Source organism: Corapipo altera, unplaced genomic scaffold (assembly GCF_003945725.1).
Source record: "Corapipo altera isolate COAL_440 unplaced genomic scaffold, ASM394572v1 71, whole genome shotgun sequence".
Taxonomy (NCBI): Eukaryota; Metazoa; Chordata; class Aves; order Passeriformes; family Pipridae; genus Corapipo; species Corapipo altera.
Window position 1 is genome coordinate 5,437,694 of NW_020884916.1, and position 24,628 is coordinate 5,462,321.

The 24,628-nt window shown below is 52.4% G+C and overlaps 1 protein-coding gene across 4 annotated transcripts in view; it reads right to left on the reverse strand.

The window, feature by feature from the left end:
• KIRREL3 (kirre like nephrin family adhesion molecule 3) overlaps positions 1–24,628 on the reverse strand; it is a 357,949-nt gene that overhangs the window by 30,767 nt on the left and 302,554 nt on the right. For all 4 annotated transcript variants that reach the window (XM_027655693.1, XM_027655692.1, XM_027655691.1 and 1 more), the window contains 3 exons: positions 23,767–23,924; positions 20,089–20,239; positions 14,021–14,126 (listed from right to left, as the gene is read on the reverse strand). In XM_027655693.1, coding sequence (XP_027511494.1) covers positions 14,021–14,126; positions 20,089–20,239; positions 23,767–23,924 — 415 coding nt within the window. The remainder of the gene's footprint in view (positions 1–14,020; positions 14,127–20,088; positions 20,240–23,766; positions 23,925–24,628) is intronic.

Consider the following 24,628-nt stretch of genomic DNA (forward strand, 5'->3'; position numbering starts at 1 on the left):
TCCTGCCTACATCGTCCTGACTTATCCTGCCACACAATAGACATGACTAATAGCTTAACTATTATTTTGGGTAATCCAATTTCATCACGTGGTTTGTGTTTCCTCAAATCGTTTAACAGGATTAATCCTTTCTGGGGTCTTCCTGCCCCACTCCACCCCTGTAGCAGGATGTCTTTAGGCAGATTTATGGATGCTGGCATGTCAAGGAGCTAATTCTTCTCTGTGTTTATCCTCCTCAGTGCAAAGTGAATCTCAGTGCTGTGAAGCTGCTCAAACTTGCCTTTCCCTTCACTCCAGCTCTTATTTTCCACCCCCCCTGCTTGTGGCCTTTGCAACTTTACACCTCGACGTCCTGATTCCTTTGGGCTTGGCAGGAAGGAGACAGTGGTGAAGGGAGACAGAAAACCCCAGGTCTTCACTGACATAAGAAATCTGCTGCTGGGGGATCTTGAAGGTGGTGCTGGGCTGGGACCTCATGTTTCAGATCACTGGAGCTACCAAATCCACACTTTTCAGGGCAGAAATGATGGGCACAGTGGGCAGGAGTGCCTCCTGCCTTCCTGCACGTGGGATTCATGCGTGGCCAGAGAGCTGTTGGGTATCTGGGGCTTTTCAAAGGGTTTTTTCTTTCTTGGCTGGCTCCTAAAGCTCCTCCAAGGTTTTGATCTGGGCTTGTTTGGGATGTTTTCAAGGGCTTTATGCTTTGATCTCTGTAGTGTGAGAGGGTTTGACGTTGTGCTGGCCTGGAGAGAGGAGACAGACCTTGGGCCAGATCTACATCAACTCTTCAAGGATGGTGACCAACCTTGGATATGCCAAACTGCCAGTGATGCCTTGGACCACCAAAAATGGTGCCCACTAGCCTGAGCTAACTCCCCCGGAGTTTCCAGTCCCAGCTCGAAGCAAACCCCCCGAGTACCCCTAAAAGCCCTTTTGTTCCCCACAACAGGTGCTGTTCCCATCCCATTGCTCAGGCTCCTCCCTTAGGCTCTATCTGTCTGACTCCTGGCACATCCCCAGGCTGGTGTGAAACTCCTTCTCTGGCAGGATCCTTGTCCAGTCCTGCCAGAACAGTTAATTACTCAGGGCTGAAGTGTGTCTGGATCAAACGATTCACGTTGGGATTATCAATGGAGGCAGCTGTGCCCAGAGGTGGCACCCTGGGTGAGAGAGGCTGGGTCCTCATTTTTTGGGACTCTTCTCACAGAAGATGCCAAGGGCAGGGATTTCTGTGTAAGGAACTTGGGCTCCCTCTGACTGAACTGTGAGTGACTTGGGGATCAAGTCAGAAGGTCAGAAGGAGGAATAATAAACATCCAGAAGCGTGTTCCCTCTGTGTGCTAACACACAGGCAGCTTACAGGGGAAGTAGAATAAAGTCACGAGTTCACCAAAAGGTCGGTTCATCTGTTCAGTGTGAAATTCATCCACGGAATCACAGAATTGTTCAGCTTGGAAAAGACCTCCAAGATGATCAAGCCCAACCGTTCCCTCAGCACTGCCCAAACCACCACTAAATGTTGTCCCCAAGTGCCACATCTACATGACTTCTAAACCCCTTCAGGGATGGGGACTCCCACCACTGCCCTGAGCAGCCTGTGCCAAGACAATCCTCTTGGGGAAGAAATTGTTCCTAATATTCAATATAAATTTCCTCTGGCATAACCTGAGGCCATTTGTTCTTATCCTATTGCTTGTTAGTTGAGACAAGAAACCAACTCCCACCTGGCTTCGCTCTCCTTTCAGGGAGTTGGAGAGAGCAACAAGGTCTACCCTGAGCCTCCTTTTCTCCAGGTGAAACAACCCCAGCTCCCTCAGCCATCTATCAATTCAACCATCCATCCCCAAAATTATGCTCGGGTCACTCCTCTTGGCAAACCCTCTTGAATGCCCTTCGACACCCTGGCCCAACACTGCCCTTCTCAGCCCTGTCATGGGAAAACAATCCAACCTGGCTGCCTCGATCTATCCACTCCTCTATAAACCAGCAAGAAACAGCATTTAAAAAAAAAGGCATCTCCAGAAGTAACAGCCACAAAGTCCTTCATTACCCACTTCAGCAGCAAAGTGGAGCCAGGCAATAAGTGTTGGTTGATGTTTTGCAAAAACCCACCTAATCCAGAGACAACATCTCGCCTTTTCCCTTTGCTTTAGTATTTGCCAGCAGCTTCCAGAGAGGCACAGGAACCCAAGGATACCTTTGAGACCTGAAGGGAACAGAGTTACTCCATGATCTGCTGCTGGACGAGACCAGGGTCCCTTTGGGATCTCTCTGGGATGGGCTGTGCAAGGGTAGGTGCTGTTTATCCCAAACAAACACACCAAGATAACTCTGTGCCTGGTGGAGAGGAAGCTCAGGGTGCACAGCACGTCTTCACCATGGCTACCACAGCCCCCAGGTTTGTGGAGGGAAGGCTCCCATGCCCCAGCTCAGCTTGTGCCAGCTTTTCCCTTGCTTCCCCTTGATCTGCTGTTTCCGGACGAACCCAGCCCCACTTCCCAGCTGTGTGACATTTACTCAGGCTCAGCAGTGGATCCACATTCCAGCAGCCTACACATGGTGGGATGAGCCCTCTGACTGCCAGTGTCCAGTCATGTGCACTGGGGAATAACCAGGACACGTGTTCCTGGAGGGCCAGAGGGACCCAGTGGGTTTATTGTTGGACACCAGCATCCCCTGGGTTTTTCCATATTCCTGCCATAACTACTGGCCCTCATTTTGCAGCTATCCCAACAGCTCTTTTAGGCAGGGACATTTCCAAAGGTGGCACTGGGGGAATTAGTGAAATGAACAGTAACTGGTGCTGCCTGCAATCACCAAATCACCACTGGGTTACCAGGGCAGACACAGGCACAGGGAGACAAGTAGATGCCAACAACTTCATCCTCCCTTTAACACCCTTTCAGCCCCTGAAATCTGCAATAAAGGACCAAAGAAGTGAAATCCTTTAGGAAAGTGCCTGCAGGGCTGAGGTGGGTGCCACCTCTGTCCCCACCCCTGCCCTCCTTGCTTCATCCCTGCTTCATCCTTCACACCTCACTTGTCCCTGGTCCCATTCCCCCCATTCTGGCACGAAAGCAGAAAAACCTCAAACAGAGCTGAAGGCCTCTTAAATCAATGTCTTTCCTGACTCAGAAGCTGTAAGAGGATTCATTATTTATATGGCAGAAACACAAAAGCTTAGCATATTTTAAGCTGTCTGAAATGACTTCAAGGCAACTCTTCCCGTCTTCTTTTTTTTAACAAAACACATTGAGATGTCTCTGAACCGAGCGGCAGGAGGAAACTCTTTTTCTTCCGAAAGAGAAAATAATATGTGTGGATTGAGGGAGAGAAAGAAAAAAACCCGGTGATCTAGCTTGGGATCACCAAGGAATGCCCATCAGGGGATGTTCCCTGGGAGGTGTTGGGATAATCCTTGCACAGACTCTCTCCTGAGGTGGCATGGAGGTTATGGCAGTGGGAGAGGTGAAGGAGGTACCTTTGCTACTTCACAAAGCACACCCAGCTATATCCTTCAGAGGCAGCAGGAGAGGAGGTGCTGGGTGTCTTTTTCCCCCTCTTTCTCCCCTTTTTTACATTTTCAATTTAGTCACAGCGTCTCTAATTTCCTTAGATCTGAAGCCACCTCGTGAGACTGGAAGGGAACGATACGGAAGAAAGATGAGGGGGAAAAAAAGGCCAGTAATCTTGTAAAAGTCAGTTTTGAAAAATCAATTTTCTTGTGTGACAAGATTTGCTTAAGGCTTTTCGTTCTGTGAAATCAGCCCATCATCCTGCGGGAACGCACGAAGGAAGTGGCAAGTGTGGTTTGGAATAACTCAGATTAAAGACTGCTAAATTAGGCTGGAAAAGCTGCCACCTCTCCTTGCAAAGGGAGAGGAGATCTGGCCAGAGGAGGCAATGATGCTCCTTCCCAGCCACATTCCCAGGCTCCAGGAAGGAGCTCCAGGAAGGTTTCTTGAAGGAGAGGTGATTGACAAGGCTGGGAAAACACAACCACAGCTCCAAAGCTTTCGGTAGCACCAAGAGATTTGGGTGCAAAGTTTGTTGGAAATGCGATGCTTTAGAGACAGGTCCCAATGCTGGGAAAGTGAGCAGAGTCTGGAATACTCAGGATGCTGCCAACTCCTGGGATGCTGGTGATCCTGGCCGGGATGGTGATGGCCACCACTGTGGTGCACCCCATGTTTCAGTGAGCCCTCCTGAAACACGGCTGCAAACCCCTCTGGCAGGGGCTCCATCCAGCCTGGGTTTGGACTGTAAACTCCCTCCAGCCTGGGTTTGGACTGTAAGCTCCCTCCAGCCTGGGTTAGGACTGGCTGCTCCATCCAGCCTGGGTTTGGACTGGCTGCTCCATCCAGCCTGGGTTTGGACTGGCTGCTCCATCACTCCGTTGTTTGGTACCTTTAATCATCTCCACGTCAGGGACGCTGCTCACCAGTACAAAGCATTCTCCTTCCCCCCCCTTTTCCCCCTTCCCAGCCATCAGACTCTCTCCTCTACATTCTCTCCTAATTAGTTCGAGCTGGCTCCGAACATCTCCCACCCGCTTGTTCCCATTACCTTGACAAGCCAGGGAACAAGACAAATCTCCCTGTCCTCACACCTCCATGAGCGAGGGAGGCTCTTCCAACCCTGCCTTCCCAGCCTCACCTGGAGCTGTGTGCCTTGGCAGAGCCCCCCCTGCTTCCCAGCTGCAGGGATAGTTGTGCCTTTTATTTTATTTTATTTTATTTCCTTTTTTTAAAGCCTGTCTCTCCCTCTCCACCTGCCACCCAGCCACGCTCCGCTCCCTGTCACAGGGAGCTGGCAGATGGGGCTGATGCATCACGAAGGAGATCTGAAGAATTCTTTTCCCGTTAGTTTTTTTTTTTTCTTCCCCCAGCTTTCATTTTCACTTCAGAGCAAAGGTCCAGTTGTCTGGGAGGAAGCTACAAAGACAAACCCAGGCAGGAAAACAGAGATAGTCAGGAAAAATGTTACAGTGCCGATAACTTGAGACCTCGGTGTGCTTTGCATTCATTTCAACTCCCGCTTTAGCTGCATTTTGCTATGTCTATAAATTAGATTTATTCTGTTACTGCTGTGAAATGCCTGCGGGCCCCTTCCCCGCGCCGGCTTCTCTTCCCCCCCTTGCCGAGCTGGGCTGTGGGAGGCAGCAGGAGAGGTGACAGCCCTGCAGAGGGACAACATATGGACCCACAGCGTCCTGCCGCTGGACAGACGGCGGCCTCGGCCTTCGAGGAGGAGGGAGCAGATGGGAGCAGGGGGGAGGAAGGCAACAAAAACTGCACACTGGCATAAACGAGACCTTTCCCAAGCTGCACTGAAGGAGGGAGCTGGTTTGGGGGGGAGAAGGTCCGAAGCCTGCCAAGGAATGGCAGCAAAACCAAAGTGACTGTTCCACTCGAAGATGCTGAGATGCTTCTCGCCTGGACCAGACATCTGGTGAGCTGCTCTCCACGTCACCTCCCAGGCAGAGGGGACCCCTGAGGCTCTGCAGGACCCTGCAGGGCTGCTCCAAGTTGTAGAATCCCAGAATCCCAGACTGGTTTGGGCTGGAGGGGACCTTAGAGCTCATCCCATTCTAACCCCCTGTCACGGGCAGGGGCACTAGACCAGGTTGCTCCAAGCTCTGTCCAACTTGGCCTTGAAAGGGTCCCTGTCTCTCCAGAGGGGACATCCAGGTGTTTTTTTCCCTGTGAGTTTGACACTGAGCATGATGCACATGGGGGAACGTGTCCACATGCCCACGGATTTCACACCTTGTCTGCAGCCACTGGCCCCTCCTCAGCCTGTTTCAAACCCTTGGCAACACCTATTAAATACTACCAGAGGTGTGACTGTAATTTAATTAGACTTAATATTGCAGATCCCCCTTCCTTGGCAGAGACTCCCAAAAATGGGCCAGCTGGGTCGTGGTCACGGCGATCAAAGCTCTGGGGAACGCTGGGCATGAGGGGATGGTCACTTTTATTCTGGGCCTTTCATTAAGGGCAGAAAAAAACAAGCAGCATAAAAACACACCAGCTCCCAGGAGGTACTTTCCAAAGCCATCTGAATTGCATATTAAAACATATTCAGGTTTTACAGTGCCAGAAGAGGGAAAACAGCCACTGCTGTGGCTTGGCTGGAGGCAGTGCCAGGCGTGCCCATTAAATGCATCATTTGCCACTTCTCCCTCAAAAGTTGCCAATGAAATCATTGCCCCAGATCTCTGCATCAGCTTCCCATGATCCAATAAACCCTCCTGGCCTTTACAGCCTACGGATCTGTGAACATATTCAGCTAAATGGACGAGGCAGGGACAACTGTGGTGTCATGGAACAGTGTTAAACTCCCAACATGCCTTTCTTTCCCTGGCCTTTCACCCGGGAACAGGGATGCTGTGCACATCCAGAGGCCCAACTGACCCATGGAGAGCCAGCTGGAAGAGAGGCATCTTGCTCCCAGTGCCCAGGGTGATCTCTCCTGGCAGCAGGAAACAATTCCCATGGCTCTTCCTTCCCTAAGACCCAAACCCCTCAGGTCTCCTCAGCTCTGTAGATGTGGCTTCATCCTGGTCAGATGAAACAGGGTGCACCCATCTATCAGCTCAGCTGTCCTCACTGCCTGGAGGCACTTTGAGCTCACTTTCACTTTTATCCTGCCTCAGATGTATCCCTGGGGGCAGCCCTCTGGTATGGGGACCCCGTCTGAACAGGTCTGATCCCTGAGGAGTGAGCAGGAGGAATTAGGGATGGGAATCCCTACAAACCAGCGACTTGGGACGAGAGGAAATGGCCTCACGTTGCACCTGGGGAGCTTTAGGTTGGATGTTAGGAAACATTTCTTCATTTCTTCCCTGAAAGGGTTGTCAGCCCTGGCACAGCTGCCCAGGGCAGTGGTGGAGACAGCATCCCTGGAGGGATTTAAAAGCCCTGTGGATGTGGCACTTGGGGACAGGGGTCAGTGGTGGCCTTGGCAGTCCTGGGGAAATGGTTGGACTAAATGATCTTAGAGGGCTTTTCCAACCCACACAATTCTGTGATTCCATGACTTGCTGACCTTCATTCTGGGCCTCCCCCTCTGCTATAACCACTCACCCGGGGCAGGGGCTGTCTCTTCACTCTTCCCTTGGGGATTTGTTTTGGAGAAGCTGGGTCTGTGTGTTGAGCCCATGGCTGACTGACGATGGATGCACTCCTGGCAATAAGTTGGTCCATCCAGCCACGTTTCCTGGGGCAGTGAAAGTGCAATGATTCCACCAGCTGCTCATTCCCTCTTCCATTCCTCGTGCTCTCACAGGTCTGTGCTGCTCCTCCACCCAGTGTCACCCTCACACTCTCATTCCCTGGCTCTTTGCCACACACCAAAGCAATGCTGAGCCACGAGGGAGCTGGTTCAAGTGCCTGAGCAAACTTCCAAGCCATTCCCAGCAGGACATGGGGCACGTGCTCTTGGGGAACTCGACTCCTCTGTGGCCGCCTGAGGCGTCTCGTGAATAAATCTGGTGAGATGCAGGTCCCCAAAGGGGCTCAAAGGATAAAGAGCAGCAATGCTCTGTGGAGTTTGAACTTCTCCTACAGGTTTGTTCAAACAAAGTGTAGGAATGTGTCTCCATGGAATGAATGCCTCCAAGATGCACAGTGCATGGCAGGCAGGCCAAGGTACAGCTGATGCATATCGTGATTTACTGCTTCTCTTCTCACAGCCTGTCCACATCAGGTGCAATTTTTCCATATCTACCTGAACCCCAAGAAATCTGCCACTTTCTCCCCCAAGACCAGCAGCCAAAACACTCCCAGACCTGCCCCTGGGAATGATGTGATCCTTGGAGACACCAGATCTACCAAAGGCACTTGGGCTCCTCATCCACATGTTTGGGAAATGCCCACCCTGCATCCCACCCAGAGCCAGGGCCCTGTGGAGCAGACTGGAGGGACAGGAGCAGGGACCTCTTTCTGGCTGCTGTCCCTTTGTTTTCCCTGTGCAGAGCCAGAGGGAAGCCAGGACACTGCCTCCCACCAGGTGAGATCGAGCCCCAAACACCTCTAAAGAAAACCTTGTTAAGAAGCAGTTGAGTTTGGATTAATATTTGATGAGCGACAGTGTGCTGCTGGCTCACAGATAAAACAGTATTTACCAAACAAGGGCTTTCCTGCAGACTGGAGCCTACTGAGTGAGCAAACAAACAATACTCCGGGGTGAGCCACGCGGTGCCTCGACATGGTGGTGAGGGCAGGGGGGTGCTGGGGCTGGCTCTGAGCTCTGCCCCCAGCATGACCAGCCACCCTTAAACCCTGACCTGCAGCTGCTGCTCACCAAGCTGGTTGGTGCAGGAAGATTTGGGCAGGTGGTGCCCTTGGCTTCAGCCCAACCTAAGGGCAGGTGGAGCTTGTTGGGAACTCACACGATAGGATCCCGCTTCTCCTGCAGGATGGGGAGGAAGTGGTGCAGCACCATCCCTGATAAACAAGTGCCCCCCAGCTCCTGCTGATCTCTGCTCCTGCTGCAGCATCAGCTGGACCTTCTGCCACGTCCCACACTGTTATGGGGGGCCGGGTGTGTTCACAGCTGCCGTGCTCAACACCTTACAGCAGCTGGGAGGGATCACTCCCTCTTCCCAGCTGTGTCTGTGTGTCAGTCCCACACCTTGTTTTATGAGTGAAGTGGTCCCCAGAACTGCAGCTGATGCTGGAGAGTGGCTCCAAACGTCCCCCTACCAACCCCTACGAAGATAACATTATTTGCAAAGGTCTGCACTGGCCCTGGGGGCGAGAGCACTGTGTGGATGCACAAAATGAGATATGTATCACTGCCCTGCCTGCACCAGCTCCCCATCACTCCACAAAAATAATCATCAGCCAAGGAGCCCGAAAGGCTGAGGGACTCTGCCTCCTGCAATATTAAACCTTCCCATTTTCTGCTGCCACTTTAAAGATTCTCTTTCTTACTGCGAGTGATAAATAATAACAGCAAAAAAAACCCCACCCCACAGACATACAACAGACATCAAAAGCCATGAGCAGATTGGCAAATGGAGAGATCTGAAGGGAGCAAAGAGGGGGCCTGGTTGGGAGTCGGTTCACGTAGCCCCGACTTCTGTTGCTTCCCATTAATTTCCCCGCCATCGCAGGTGGCAGAGCCACGGCGACAGCTAATTACTCTCCCCTTCCCTCTCCTGCCCGCGTGCTTGCGGCAAAAGAAAGCCCGTAAATTCCCAAATTCCCCGCCCCCCCATCCCGGGACTGCCCGCCGAGCCGCAGAGGCGCGTGGGCAGCGGGTTGTTGGGGGATAATCCCACCCATCGCAGCCGTTCGCTGCTCTGCTCCAGCCTGGCACCGGGACACTCTGCCTGCCAACGGGCTGGCACGGGCTGGCAGTGGCTGGGCCAGCCTTCCCCCACCACCCCTGGGACACCAGGGAGCCTCTCTGGGCTCCCAGCCCCGTGTCCGGGGTGCTAAAGCAGGTGGGGACACACCCAGAGGTGCTGCCGAGCAGCCCAGGGCCCCTCGAGGCTTTTCCGAGTGGAAGATGCTGCGCTGGCAGCCCCAAGGGGCTTTTTGGTGGGCTGAGCTGCTCTTCAGCTCCAAAGGGAACATGTTCCCAGGCAGAGGTGGGGTAAAACCAGGCCAGATGGGGTATAAGACCCTACAGAAACTGTGGGATATGTCTGTGCAAAGCTTGCTCGATATGGAAAGAGGGAAAACGTGCAAAAGAGCAAAATCCTGCTGCCAGGGTTAATTCATCCTTACGTCAAACCCCCTGCTCAGGGATTGCTGTGACACCTCACCAGCCTCTGCCTGGCTTCCTCCACTTGATTTTGGTGACACTGGCCTGTCCCGTGAGTGATAGCCCGGGTGACATTGTGGGCAAACAAACATCCTTTGGGAAAAAGATGCTCCTTGTCAAGAAATGGCTCCTGCCAGCGAGGCAGAAGGGCTTGGATTTCAGCTCCAGTGCCCTCAGCTAAGGAAAGGAGCAGAGCAGCTGTGCCTCCAGCACGGGACACCCTGCCCTGGCCCTGCCTGCTTCCCAATGCCATGAGATGCCAGCAGATTTTAAGAAAGAAGGATTCTGACTTAGAAAACACCACTGAGGCCAAGATTTTGTGGAAATCTGTCAATTTTGACAAAATGTCATTAACCCCCTGCCCCCAGAAGTGAAGACAGTGCAGGCTGTAACTTTCCACCCTGGCTGTGGGAGCGGATTGCTCTGGGGTCTCCTTTCCAGCCAGGTTTCCCTTGCATTAAACCCCACCCGTGTGTGATGTTTTATAGAGGAGAGCACAAAGAAAAACTCGTAAGGAAAAAGGAGCCGCCTCGATATCACCAAAAGCCTGTTCTCTATAGGGGTGGAGAGGGAATTTTGTCTCCTGGGGAACTGTGTTGGATTTTGTGTCTTTTACCCCTCTGTTGAAAAGATCAAGGGGTCTGGGCTTAAAATCTTGGTCAGCAGGACCGTGGGGGTGGTTCAGTGGCTTCTTCCTAACAAACAGTCCAGTTCATGGATTCGTCCCAGAGGAGCATTTTTGAGTGAGATTCTTGAACTTGTGTGCTTTTCCCAGCCAGAAAAATCTGGGATGCAAACTCGATGCAAAACCTGTCGTCTCTTAAAAATTCCAGCAAGGTGACAACTTGGTGTGTTGGGAGCAGGGATGGCCCTGCAGAGCTGTCTGGGGATTTATGCCTAGAAAAGGGGATTTATGTTGTTTAGACATTTTTGCCTTTGTGTTCAGAGCTGTTTACTGACAAGCATATTGGGGGAGGTTGAAAATAAACATGGGTTGAAGATCTGGGGTCTCTGTCTGAGGATGAGGGAAGCCATAGGACAAATTAAATTAGTGTGGTCCTGTCCTGAGGAGAAAAAAAATATCAGAGTTTCTCTCTAATGTTTGTTTTTAAGGCAGAATAAGTTAATTTTCACAAGTGATGGGGTCCTTATTGACCCTGAGGATGGCACTGAGATCATATTCTTTCTTTTCACACCTCCAGGTATCTCAGTCCCAGGGCTTTACATGTCCCACCCTTCTCTCCTTGCCAGTGTCGAGGTGCAGGGGGCTCCTTGCTTGGATGTTCCACTCCAGAGGACTCCAAGCTTCAGTGCTGAAACATCTGCCACCTTTACATAGTTAGTGAAGAGCTGTGGGATCTCCTGGAAGGGAAGTGAATCCCCCCTCCATCAATCAGAGCCGTTAAGCAGAAGGAAGCCCCACCGAGCGCTGCTGAGTCCTGTTTGCTTGTCACAGTGGTGGGGAAAAGGTCTCGTGTGAAGTTTGCATGTTAAGAGAACCCAAGAAATAAAAAACCCAAAGTGCTTGAATTTTTCATGCCTCTTTCCCCCCCAAAATCACTTTTATAAGAAGACATAAGATGAAAAAAACGGGCAATTAGTTCTGATAATAAAATCCATCATGAAATGAAGCCATTTGTGGCAAAGCAGGAATGCTGAGGCTCAGGGAACAGGAAGGGTGACAAGACCTGTGGCCTCAGGATGGCTGAGAGGAAAGAAGGGGCCTGAGGGAGACATTTGCAGGCAGAGAGGACAACAAACACCCTGTGTGACCAAGGTGGCACCGAAGATGGCAGAAGTGTAGTGGGTCTGTCTCTACTTGGTGTAGAAAAGCAATCCAGCTTGGCTTGGGCATGGATCCAGAGGGTGGAAACAGCCAAGGGGAATCATAGAATTCCAGAATGGTTTGGGTGAAGGGACCTTAAAGCTCATCTCATTCCAGCCCCCTGCCATGGCAGGGACACCTTCCACTAGCCCAGGTTGCTCCAACCTGGCCTTGGACACTTCCAGGGATGGGGCAGCCACAGCTTCTCTGGGAAACCTGTGCCAGGGTCTCCCCACCCTCACAGGGAAGCATTTCTTCCCAATATCCAATCTAAACCTTCTCTCCATCGATTTGAAGCCATTCCCCCTTGCCCAAAATCCTACTTCAAGGAAGGGAAACACTCAGACAGGAGCCTTCCCAGCTGCTCCAGCCCAGTCTGGGTTCAGGGCTGATGTGGAAGGTCCCACTGTTGAGGATCAGGCTGATGGAGCAGAACTTTTGCCAGGCTCTTGCCACTGTCTGGTTCCTTGGCCAGAGGTGGTTGTTTTGCCTTGGGCTGTACCAGAATCAGTGCTGGAGTCAGAGCCATGTGAGTCCTTCACCCAGCCCGTCACACACTTCATTTTCCTCCTAACTGTAAATACTAAACCAGGGCTATTTGTATCTTTGACATTAATTGACTTCTCAAATTAATAACTCTTCTGTGTAACCAGCAACACAATTATTGCTTTGTTGTGCTGATATCCAGCTGGAAGGAATCGTTCCTACCAGGAAACTCGATTGTACTAATTAAGCTGTACGAGCCTAACAGGAGGTGGGTCACGAGAACCTGTCCCTGGAGGTGCCTCCTCTCTTATTATCCATGGATGCTGCTGCAAAGCCAGAATGGATGGTGAGCCTGTGCACACTAAGGGCTTCCAGGCAGGAGGGATGAGCTGCTGCTGGTGGTGCTGGGATGGGGATGTACCTGGTTGCACGATGGTCTCTTCTCCCAAAGTGTGCCGACAACCTGCCTCGCTTTCCATACCCATATTTTGTCTGCTTAGACCAAAAAACCTTTGAGAGTAGGGTGCTTTCCAACATATCAGCTCTCACACACATTCCCAAGGGCCCATGGCAGTGACTGCTCAGTGCAGAGCCATCTGCTCACCTGCAGTGATGACAGAATGTGACACGGAGAGCAGGGGAGGGCTGAGCTCGGAGACCCACTCACCAACCCTGGATGAGGATCATGGAATCACAGAATGTCCTGAGCTGGAAGGGACTCACAAGGATCATCCAGTCCAATCCCTGGCCCTGCACAGACACCCCAACAATCCCACCCTGTCCCTCAGAGCATTGTCCAAACCCTCCTGGAGCTCTGGCAGCCTTGGTGCTGTGCCCACTGCCCTGGGGAGCCTGGGCAGTGCCCAACCACCCTCTGGGGGAAGAACCTTTGCCTGAGATCCAGCCTGACCCTGCCCTGACACAGCTCCAGCTGTTCCCTTGTGTCCTGTCACTGCTCACAGAGAAAAGAGGAGGACCAAGGGAGGTTTGGGGCTGGGTCAGCACAGGGGGTGCAGGCAGGGACACCCCAGACCTCCCACAGCTGCAAGCGACTCATTTTCTCCTCCCGCAGTTCTCAACCACTCGTGACCTGCTCTGAGCTCAGCGTGGCCACTGCAGGGGCACTGCAGACCCCACCAGCAGTGATGATCCCACCCACTCGAGGAGAACACCCCACTCAAGGACAGCCTATCCTCCATGGAACCCCACACACCTCCAGCCCAACCACTCTGCTGTGGCCCTTCCGAGCTCAGCTCCACTCTGCTGGGGATAGAGAGGCTCCCTGGGGATGGAGAGGCTCCCTGGGGATGGAGAGGCTCCCTGGGGATGGAGAGGCTCATGGTGGTCGCTTAAGGGTTACACGGAGACGGGGAAGGAGCTGCATTGTTCGAGCCATAAAAGAGCATGCCGAAAAAAAAGGCAGGAATTTTCCCATAATAGACTTTTCACTCAGCGCTTGCTGCTCGTTATGTCCCCAAACAGATGGCTCCGCCAGCTCGGTGCCAGGCCTCTTAATCCACTCCAAACCCGATGAATCCCTGGCTGAGGAGTTGCTGAATGCAGCAGAATGGTGGCGAACGGAGCCTCTCGGAGGTGTAACAACATCATCAAGGCATCAGGGAGCCGTCGGAGGGGGGATGCTGGGACAAGGACGGAGCCGCAGCAGGGCTCTGCTGCTCTGCAGGGAGCAGGGGCTGGCTCCAGCCACTGCACCCCCTGGCTGGGGGACAGCAGAGGCCGTGGGGATGAGCCACAATGAGCACCACGTGCTGGGAAACAGGGGGAGCAGTGGAACGGCCACCAGGAATCACAGCCGGAGGTGCTGAGCGCTCTCGGTCACCTGGAGGTGAAGCTTTGGAGGGTAGAAGGTGAGATGCTCTCAGCACAGGGCTGGAGTGAGGTGTGTGGTGCTGTGAGGGGGGGTCACCTTACCTGTACTGGGTGACAGCGGGGTTGGCCTTGGCGGAGCAGTGGAACTTCACAGTGTTGTCCTCGAGCACCGGCTGCGGCTCCACGGACAAGTTCACCAGGGGTGGGTCTGCAAAGAGAGAGACAAGCCCTTGAGAGACCCAAAGACACGGTACAGCATCCCCCTGCCTGCTGCCTGCCAGGCTCTGAGTCTGGAAAGCAATATTTGGCTGTAAGAGAGCTTGGCAAGAGCGGTGAGACTCCTTGATGCTGTGATATCACAGAATCCCAGAATAGTTTGGGTTGGGAGAGACCTTAAAGCTTATTCCATTCCACCCCCTGCCATGGGCAGGGACACCTTCCACTAGCCCAGATTCCTCCAAGCCTTGTCCAACCTGGCCTTGGAGACTTCTAGGAATCCAGGGGCAGCTTCTCTGGGCAGCCTGTGCCAGTGCCTCCCCACCCTCACAGAGAACAATTCCTTCCCAATATCCCATCTAACCCTGCCCTCTGGCAGTGGGAAGCCATTTTTCAGTTGAAAGCCATCTAATGGTTGTCACACAGGCTGATGCCATGAACACTGCTCTTCTCTTGGAGGATTTCAGTGAATAAGGCAGGAAGAGGAGCCACAGATGCCACTGGATGTAACACTTAACTTCAAAAGTGTGACTGCTGGCTCTGATTCCCATTTAAGGACATAAACTCGCCTGCTTTCAGACGCTCCCATTTAATATCTCGCTGTGTAATGATGATATTTTGTCTTTCCTCTAAGTTGAAAGTGGCATTTCTGCTCTTTCATCAGCTTAATCATCTCTGCCGAGGCCTTACTCGTGTCACAGGCCACTCCAGTCTCCCAACTGCTGCTCAGTTTCTCTCCTTTTCACATGAAAAGCATCAAAATGCTTCAGCAGCGAATAAAATTCAGGAAAGGGCCAATGAAAGCAAGATAGAAACGGGTGCAATGTTTAGATGGGAATAAGAATATCCAGACCTGTTTTAATTTTTCATGATTTCTGGGGGAGGGGTGGTGGTGTCAGACCTCCAGCTTTAAGTTTTAAGCACGGGATTGCATTTGAGGGGAAAAAGCAGAAAGAAATGGCCTTGTTGAGGGTTTTTTGGGTGCCTGAAGAATCAGTTGACCCATGGCAGGGTGTGTTGGGGCTCATCGACCCAGCTGAGGGGCTCTGCTGCCCTCGAGGTGGAATGATGCACATATCCAAAAATATGTCCTAAAATAGGCCATGTGACGTGTTTGCCTCTACCTGCTGCCTCTCTCCGCTTCCTAAATATCCCAGCAACACCCTTCCCTGCTGGAAAATGGGGAAAGGCTGCAGCTGGCAGGGCAGGGAGTCGGAGAAGCTGATTAGTACCCACTGGCCCAGGGGGTGGTTGGGCTCCCAGAGCTGGGAGCAGGGTCAGTGCCACAGGGCCAGGGCTTTATTTCATAGGATCACAGAATCAGGGAATCAGCTGGGTTGGAAAAGACCTCTGAGATCATCAAGTCCAACCCTTGATCCAACCCTGCCGTGGTTCCCAGCCCATGGCACTGATGCCACATCCAGTCTGTCCTTAAACACCTCCAGGGATGGTGACTCCACTCCCTCCCTGCCCAGCCCATTCCAATGGCTGAGCACTCTCTCTGGAAAGAATTTCTCCTGATATCCAACCTAAACCTCCCCTGGCACAGCTGAAGACCCAGCCCTCTTGTCCTACTGCTGGTTCCTGGGAGAGGAGCCCGACTCCCCCCTGGCTCCCCCCTCCTGTCAGGGAGTTGCAGAGAGTGAGGGGGTCTCCCCTGAGCCTCCTCTTCTCCAGGCTGAGCCCCCCCAGCTCCCTCAGCCTCTCCCCACAGCACTTGTGCTCCAGTCCCTTCCCCAGCCTCGTTGCTCTTCTCTGGACCTGCTCCAGCCCCTCCATGTCCTTCCTGAGCTGAGGGCCCAGAGCTGGACACAGCACTCCAGGGGTGGCCTCACCAGTGCTGAGTCCAGGGCAAGAATCACTTCCCTGCTCCTGCTGCCACTCTTCCTGATCCAGGCCAGGATCCATTGGCCTTTGTGGCTACCTGCTGGAACACTGTGAAGCCATGGCCATAACCAAGCCCAAGGAGCGTTGCTGTGTTTAATGGGGATGAAAGTTTCCCTGCTGGCTTCTCCCTCTGCCAGCTTCCTCCAGCATTCCCCAGTCAGGATCCTGCTGGAGTGACCTGCCTCTGACTGGGCATCCTGGGGCGAGAGCAGCATCCACAGCAGCCCTGTGAGGTGAGGGATGGGTTGGGACCATCCTCGCAGCAAGGTCACCAGAAGGGGAGTCCTGGAGGTGGCCTCGGCAGTGCCGCTGGCTGGGCAGGAGGGGAGTAGGAAAGGCGGCGTTCCAGCAGCATTCCAGCAGCATTCCAGCAGCATTCCAACAGCATTCCAGCGCCTCCTCCTCCGCCCCATGGTATTTACCCAGCCGGAGCCCGACTTTGTTGCGAGCAAAGCCACCTGCCTTCCTGATGGGAAATTATGACGGGGAAATTATAGGTATTTTCAATTTACCCTAATTTCATTTTAAAATGTGCAATTCAAATGACAATAAAGATGGGCGCAGTTGGGAATATAAATGAGCTTCCCTCGCATAGCAGCCCAGAGATGTATAGCGGGCTCCTAATTCATTCCCAGGCATCCTGACACTTCCCTATTGTTAGACAACAACAGCTAATCACCTTCCTTTGTTAAATATGAATCACACTTCTCTTTAGTAGCTTCCCCATTGTTTGATGGGTTAGGAGCTGTGCCTACGATTTACCGAGAAGCCTCTTTGTATTAAAATGAGCCCGGCTCCCTCTTGCACTCAAAATAATAATAATGAAAAAGATTAAAAAGACAAAAAAAAGGGGGGGAAAAAAGAGCAAAGGAAATGAATTAAAGTCTTTGATCTCGCCTTTCAAGAATGGGATCGGGCTTTCTAACGTCGCGGGTGCCGCGGACAGCGCGGGTTTGTGTGTGCCAGCGTGTTTCGGGGCATTTTAAAGGGAAAAAAGACCCAAATTGTAACTCATCAGGATGTAATTCCACTCGGTTACAATTATAATTCCTGCCCGGCTTCTTGTTGTTAATGTGAACGATGGGATCGGATGGAGCCAGCCCACGGGTGGCAGGAGGAGCGGCTGCGAGCGCTCGCACACCCAGGGATGGCATCGCCCCGGGACCCGCCCCTCAGCCCCGGGGGCACCTTGGCAAACCCCTCATCTCCCATGGTTTTAACTCAGCACCTCGGGAGCGGCCACGGGCTGAGCTCCGTGGGCTGCAGGCACCCTCCTGGCTCTTGTACTGTCAGGTGCAAATCCCTCTCCGTGCTCCTCTCCCCTGTGGGCAAAGCCCTTCCAAACCTCTTCTCTAAGGCAAAGATGCCTCTTCAGCCCTGGGCTTTCCACTCCCCAGTGGCAAGCACAAAAGGGAATCAGATACTCCAAAGCTCCAAGGATAAGCGCAGCAGGAGACCCTCCAGCACAGCCATGTGGCCCTCATCACCCTCCACTTTCCTTCTCCTCCTCCCACGTCCTGCAAAACAACACAGATGCAGCCAAATCCCTTCTTGCCATGACAGGAAAAGGTGTAAAAATGAGCGAGTGCACATGTGTGTGCAGAGGCTTGGATCAAATGGCTTTGGATAAGCAATAACCCTGCTCCTCCCCATCCCGGCACGCCGGGTGTGCATTTCCACGGAGCCACTGGGCTCCTGCAGTATAAATAGTTTATGGCATATCAAACTATTAAACATGATTTTAATCCCACTTGTGATGTTCGGTGCATAACTCACAGGAGGCTGACTTTGATGTGGCTGGTGGAACGGAAATCACATTGAACAGATGTTCCAGCTGGAGCCGCTTAGTGTTTCCATTACAGACCCTGCACTGGGGTTTTTTTCCAGTTCTTTCCCCCCACCCTCCCTTTATTTTTATACTTGGAAGGGGAGGGGTTTATGACTCAGCTATTTCATTTCTGCTAAGATGGTCAGGCATGAGATTGATGGGAGCCTAACTTTGACTTTGCATCAGCTGAAAGAGGATCATTCCTCCCACCACGTTCACACCCTCCATAAGAATAACCCCCACCCCGGCGTTTTTCTGCTGCCTGTGAGAGTTTCTGATGTTCTTTTGAGTTGCAAATGAAATAAAGCAGGAGGAGTGATTTACCAGGCTGCTGCTTCCTGGGAAGGATTATTTTTGGTTCCCTGGGATTATTTTGCAAGGCCATCTCTTTTGAACTGTGCAGCTGGGTAACGTTTCCTGTGGTGTGAGTTCAACCTGCACCAGTGGAGGTGGAGAGTGCAGGGTCCAGGGGGATGAAGCAGGTTGTGCCAGTCTGGGAAGAGCTCCCCAGGCAACAACTCCAGCCTGCTTGTCCTTATTCTTGCAGAAACCACTTCTTTTGCCCCCCAAGGTGCTGCTTCTCTGCTAGATGTTGGAAGAAGACCCATGGGCAGGACCCCCTCTTGTTGGCAGGGTGATGCAGAGGAGTTCACAGCCCACCCTGCCTTTGCAGGATAATTCCCCAGGAAAAAATGAATGGCCCAGATAATTTTTTTGCTTCAGAAAAGCACCTTTAGCTCTTTGCAAAGTGAATACAGTTGGTTGTCTACCAAGTTGGGAGTGAAACCTAAGGGACTAAAGCTGGGTTAGTAGCTGCACTTAATTATCTCAGAGGTGTTTTCCAACCTTAATGATTCCATGATACTATGACTAGATGCAGCCAGAGCTGGCTCTTGCACCAGGGTCAAAATCCATCCCAACCTCAGCCTGGTTAATCCATCTTGGTACTTTTCTCTCTCTCCATCACCCATCCAGCTTTGGGAGATTGATATCCTCATTAGCCCTCATTAGGAACAACATACTTTTATTAGCTGGGTAGGATATTATTGTTGTTACATTCACAGCATGGAGCATTTAATGGCTCAGAGTGGAAATTGGTGTTCTTTATTGGGTCTCTCTCTTTTCCAAGCAGATTCCAGGGGGCTCAGGGATTCAGCTCACGTCCCCTGCCCGCACTGTACCCAGTGTAATGATGTCTCCAGCTCTGTGTTGTTTGTGTGAGTGTGAGTGTGTCTCCAGCCATTGTAACTGTTTGCTGGCTGTGAAATAACCCAGGCTATTATCTCATTTTATCTGCCCAGTTCTGTCAGGACATGCAGCCAGCAACCCAAGAGCCCGGTAATCTTCCGGCAGCAAAAGCTGCAAGTCTTAAATGGTGAATTTTCTGCTGTGCTTGAGTTTGTTCAGCCAGTTTTAATTGGGCTCTGGAAAGCAGCTGGCATGTTAATATTGAACACCCTGCTCTTGCAAATTGTGGGTAAATACAGCTGCAGGAACTGGGTGTGCAAATGGAGCCTGTCTGGAGGGGGTCAGGGTGAGCCTGAGAGCAACAGCGACTGCAGAGGAGGAGAGAAGAGGCCTGTGAAATGTGAATTTTGGAGGAAAGAAGATTTTGCTCTGTGGATTTAAAGTAAAGGGTGAAGGATATGGCTCTTCAGACACACCTGTCCCTACGAGGTGGTGACTGGTGCTGCCTGTGTGTCATGGGGGGGACACTTCCCCCCGATCAGTTGTCTCACACGCCATCCCAGCAGAGAATGATACAAAAACCCTATCAGGGAACTGCTTGTAAGGCTGGAAACATGTGATTTTGCACCAGAGATCTTACTGAGCCTTATCTCCACTGCTAGCTGTGCCCAGAGATGCCATTTGCTCACCCAGAACCCTTTGGGATCCATCTCTGCTCCAAAGACTCCTGGGGGCACAGTGGGGCCACCCAGAGCAGGGCAGCTGATGCTGCTTTTGCTCAAAACCAGGGACACAAGGCACAAATGCTGGGAAGCGGGATGTCCCTGTGGTAGGGGTGTTCCTGAGCCCCAGGGAGCTCAGGACATGAGATCTTCTGGCCGTGACTTCACCGTAACAACGCGCCAGTAAATCCCAGTAAAGGGAAACCCCCAATCCCAGCATCCTGCTCCTGCCTGGGGTCAGAGCTGTGTGGACAGCCCCAGGCATGGAGAGGGCTGGCAGGCTGGGGTGTCCCAGTGCCCAGAGGTAGCTCAGCTGGCCGTGAACTCACGCTGGATGTCGATGGTGACCGAGGTCTCCTTTCCGCTGGGAATGGCTTTGTTGGTGGCGCGGCACACGATGCTCTCCCCATTCTCGATGTCGGAGGGGGCGATGAAAAGGGTGCTCATGATGCTCTCCCTCTTGCCATCACGGAGAAGTGTCTGTAAGGGGGAAAAAGGGATCAGGAAAGGCAGTTTCCTGCCGAAGAGGGCCCCCTTTCCCATTCCAGGCTCTGCAGGCACAGTATGAGCTTCTCAGCCAAGCAGCTCCCTGCAATAACAATTCCTCTGGCTGGGATCTGCCAAAAGCCTTGGGGGAATAACAAAGACAAATTTCGCTGCTCTTCCCTGGGAATTGGGCTCTTAACTCCCATCTGTTTCCCTCCAGCCCTGCTGTGCCTAGACCTGGGGAGCACAGCTCCAAGTGAGATACATCACCCACCATCCCAGGAAAGAGGGAGCCAGAGGCAAATGGATTGTTGACCCTCCTGTCACTTCCTGCAGGTGAGTGCACAAAGCTACCTGGGCACTTCCCACAGGAATGAGTGGTGCCAGCAGCACGGACTGACCCCAGCCATGGCTGCTGTGCTGTGGTCTGAACCAGCCTGTGGTAAATCATCCCCACTTGGGCTGGTGATCACTGATGGCACCTGTGGATGCCAGAGATACAAACTCCCAAGCCTGGCACAGTGGTGGTTAACCTGGTCTGCCTGCTCAGCCTTGGCACTGTGTCTCTTTCCTGGATTTATCTGACTTTGACTTCAGCCCTGGTGCCCTGCCATGTGTCTATCAGGAGCCCAGGAGCTTGGAAGCCCTCCCTTCCCAACCCCTAATCCTCCTGAAAGTTCTTACAGTTCTTACAGACCGTGGTCACGTCACCCCACAGCCCTGCCTTTGATAAATCAAACCCCTGCAGCCCTTGCAGGCTCTCAAGATGTTGTGTGGTTTTCAGTCTTTTAATCATTCCCTGACCTCTGGCCTCTCTCTGGTTTATCAACACTCTGGATTTCGGACCCTGCCAGGCATTTTTTTCCCTCTAAGTCTGTACCTTTGAAGTTTGCTCCTCGCAGTGTAAGACAAGGGGTTTATTGAGTGATAAACTTGTGTCAGCAGATGTGTGGATGTGGCACCTGGGGACGTGGGTTCGTGGTGGCCTTGGCCGTGCTGAGCTGATGGTTGGACTGGATGGGCTCTGAGGGGTTTTCCGACCTCAGTGATTCTGTTATTCCCGACTAATCCTTTCCCTGGGCTCATTGTGGCACAGCCTTCGTGCACACAGGTTTGTGCCTCTCAGGTACGGGAGACAAGGAACGGTGATGAGCAATTGTCACCACAGTCAGCTCAGAATCACAGAGTCATTAGGGTTGGAAAAGCCTTCTGAGATCACTGAGTCCAACCCTTAACCCAGCACTGACAGGTCCCTCATTAACCATCCCCCCATCCACCACAGCCACAGGTTTTTTGAACACTTCCAGGGATGAGAACTCCACCACCACCCTGGGCAGCTTGTTCCAATGTCTGGCCACCTTTTCAGTGAAGCAATTTTCCTCAATATCCAATCTAAACCTCCACTGGCATAACTTGAGACCATTTCCCCTTGTCCTGTCCCTTGTTCCCTGGGAGCAGAGCCTGACCTGCCCTTGCTCCCCTTTCCTGTCAGGGAGTTGCAGAGCCAGAAGGTCCAACCTGAGTCTCCTTTTCTCCAGGCTGAGCCCCTCCAGCAGCTCCTGGTGCTCCAGTTCCTTCCCCTCCTGGTTCTCCAGCCCCTTGTTGCCCATCTCTGGACACACAAATGCAGTATGTGACTTGTCCTTGCTCTGCTGTCACCCCGTGTGCCCCTCCCTTGTGGAACAGCCCCACTGCTGTGCTGGGGGGGTGAACCCCAATTCTGTGCAGAAATTCTGCCCCTATCTGGGTTTAGCCTCAAAATCCTGCAGGATCCTATAACATTCCCTGTTTGCTTCAACAGGGATCAGGAGGGGTTCAGTCAGCCCTGGCTGTTCTGTGCTGCCGGGCTGGGATTGCAGAGGGCTGCACATGGATCAGTTGGTGGACTAGAAATTCAGAATAACAAAGAAATTCTCCCTCAGCACAAATGGTTCCAGGCAAACAGGAACCTGAACAGGGTTTCTTTATGGTTGACTGGAATATCTGGATCAAAGGAGAGTTGGGTTAGGTTTTCTTGAAAAAGCAGAAAGAGGAAAATCAGGGAATTATTTTAAAGGGAGCTTAGAAAGGGAAAAGTTTCTCAGACCCCAAAATTTCCCGTTCAAAAAATGTCTAAATTTGGCTGTAAGTTTTTCTGAAGGCTGATTTTCTTTTTTAATGTGGAAGGGCCTCATTGAAACCTCCAGCAAGTCAGGGGGAAACAGAGGTTCAGCCTCAGAAAGGGAGGTTTTCCCGAGTCCAGGAGGAGTGGAAGATGCTCCCCTGTGCAGAACAGGGCTCCCCTCCCAGCCCATCCCTGCTAGCTGCTTAAAATGCCATGGAAATGTCTGTGCTGTGTGTGAGGTGGAGCTGCAGCCTGGAAAGCTCTGCTTTGGAAGGTTTTTTTTGTTGGAAATATATTAAAGGAGGGACATTCCTCCTTCCCTGCTCCCCACTGCCTGTGGCTCTGAAAGGGAGAGGGCTCCAAAGTTGTCTGCCCAGGGCCTGTCAGTCTGCAGTGGAGGGGAAAGGAACGAGCTACAAACAACTGCATGTCAACGGCCTGGATTTTAATTAATTCCACTTGATTTGAGAGAGGGAGAGGTCGGATTTCTCTGGCTTTAATTAGTGCTGCCTCCCTCCCCACATGCGGGGAGATGGGGCAGTTCCCCCTCTGCTCCTCCATGGGCTGCAGGGAAGTGGCTCAGCTTCAGCAGAGGTGCTGAGGAGGAGGAGGGGGCAAGGAGGGTGTTCTGACTCCTCTGCTATCCCAAGGAGATCGGGATGTGCTGGAATGGGGCTGGGTGGGGGCTTCACAGCAGCGGCAGGGGGTGAAATGTTTATTAAAGATCTCGGGGAGCTTGAGGAATGGCTCTGGCTGCCTCCTTTGAAGTTTGCTTGCATTACAAATGGCTGCAAACTGACCCATTTTAGGTCTCGGATTTTGCTCTTTAGAAATTTTCATTAGAAATGTCAAGTGTTCCCGAATCTCTGGCGCTCACCAGACATCAGGCGCCCGTAAACAGGAGAACATGTGGGGGCCCAGCTGAGTGTGCTGCTGATGCTCTTTGATGACTTCCTTTATGACCCAATAAAGCCTTTCTGTCTAAATTAAAAAATGCCAACAGCCCTGACAATTTTTCATGGGAAACTGCAGTGGGAGGAAGGGACATATGTCACTGCAACCACCTTTGGAGCTGGGGCAGGGTTTGTGGATGAAGCTTTAACACCACACCCAGGGAGGGTGGCAGGGGGAGGACTGGCCATGCCAGGGGATTACAAGGTACAAAAACCCAAATTCAGAGCAGAGCTCCTTTTGGTGGCAGTTTGTGATTTCTCACGTGCATCCTCCTCACTGTTTTCCTCCCAGCCTCTCATCGGGAAGGCTTTATGGAGGGATGTGGGCTGAGAGCCTGAGCTCTGCAGAGCTGAGGGTGCTGCCCCAGATGTTTTGGGGTTATGTTGAAGCAGTGCCAGGCCTGGTACCCCTTTTGAAGACAGGACAGAGCACAGCCTGTGTCCCCAGCCCCATCCTGCCTCACCTTGGAGTAGGTGGCTCCATTGATGACTTCTCCCCTCCTCATCCAGATGATGGAAGCTGCTGGCTTGGCGTTGTCAGCGTGGCAGGTCAGGTTCAGGGGGTCTCCTGCTCTCAGGCTGATGATGGGCCCCCCCATAATGACAGGATCATCTGGAGGAACTGCAGAGAAAGAGCCCAGAGGAGACAATGTCATTTGAAGCACGAAAACAACCTTTCTGGAGTCACCTGTGGGATCTGGGCTGCCAGGACTGGCCTGTGACCTCTCAAACCTCTGCAGATGGTTTGGATGTGACTGTGGCAGCATCCAACCCCCTCTCATCACATCACAGCCACTTGGCTTTTGCTGCTCACGTGAAAACTGTGCCCCAGATTTGAACTACAGCAGCAGGAACTGGTAAAGTTTCGAGGGGACATGGGTCAGGTGCCTGGGAGCTTTGCAGGAGTGTGAGGGATCAGGTCTGTGGTAGATAAATCCACCAAGAGCTACTAAATCCTCAAAGCCCTGGCTGTCCCTGAGCTGCAAGCTGTGGGAGGATGGTGAGCACTTGAAAGCAGCATCCCTGCTTGAACTAAATATCCCTGCTTGCTGTTCCTGCTCTTGTGCTCCTCCCCAGGGATCTCTGGCTGCTGCTGGACACAGGATACGGCGCTTGGAGGGGATGAGGTGTGACCCCTGTTCCTCTGGCTGGAAAGGGGGAGGAAGGTGAGGGTTATTTGAGGGAGAAGGGAAAGAAAAGCTGGATTTGGATTGTTACCTACTGCACTTGGGAGAATAACTTGTTCTGGGCATCAGGAGTGTGATCTCCAGACTCGTGCCTTTGAAGAGGGCTCCCCTGGCAGCCCTTGGTCACGGAGGGATGGAG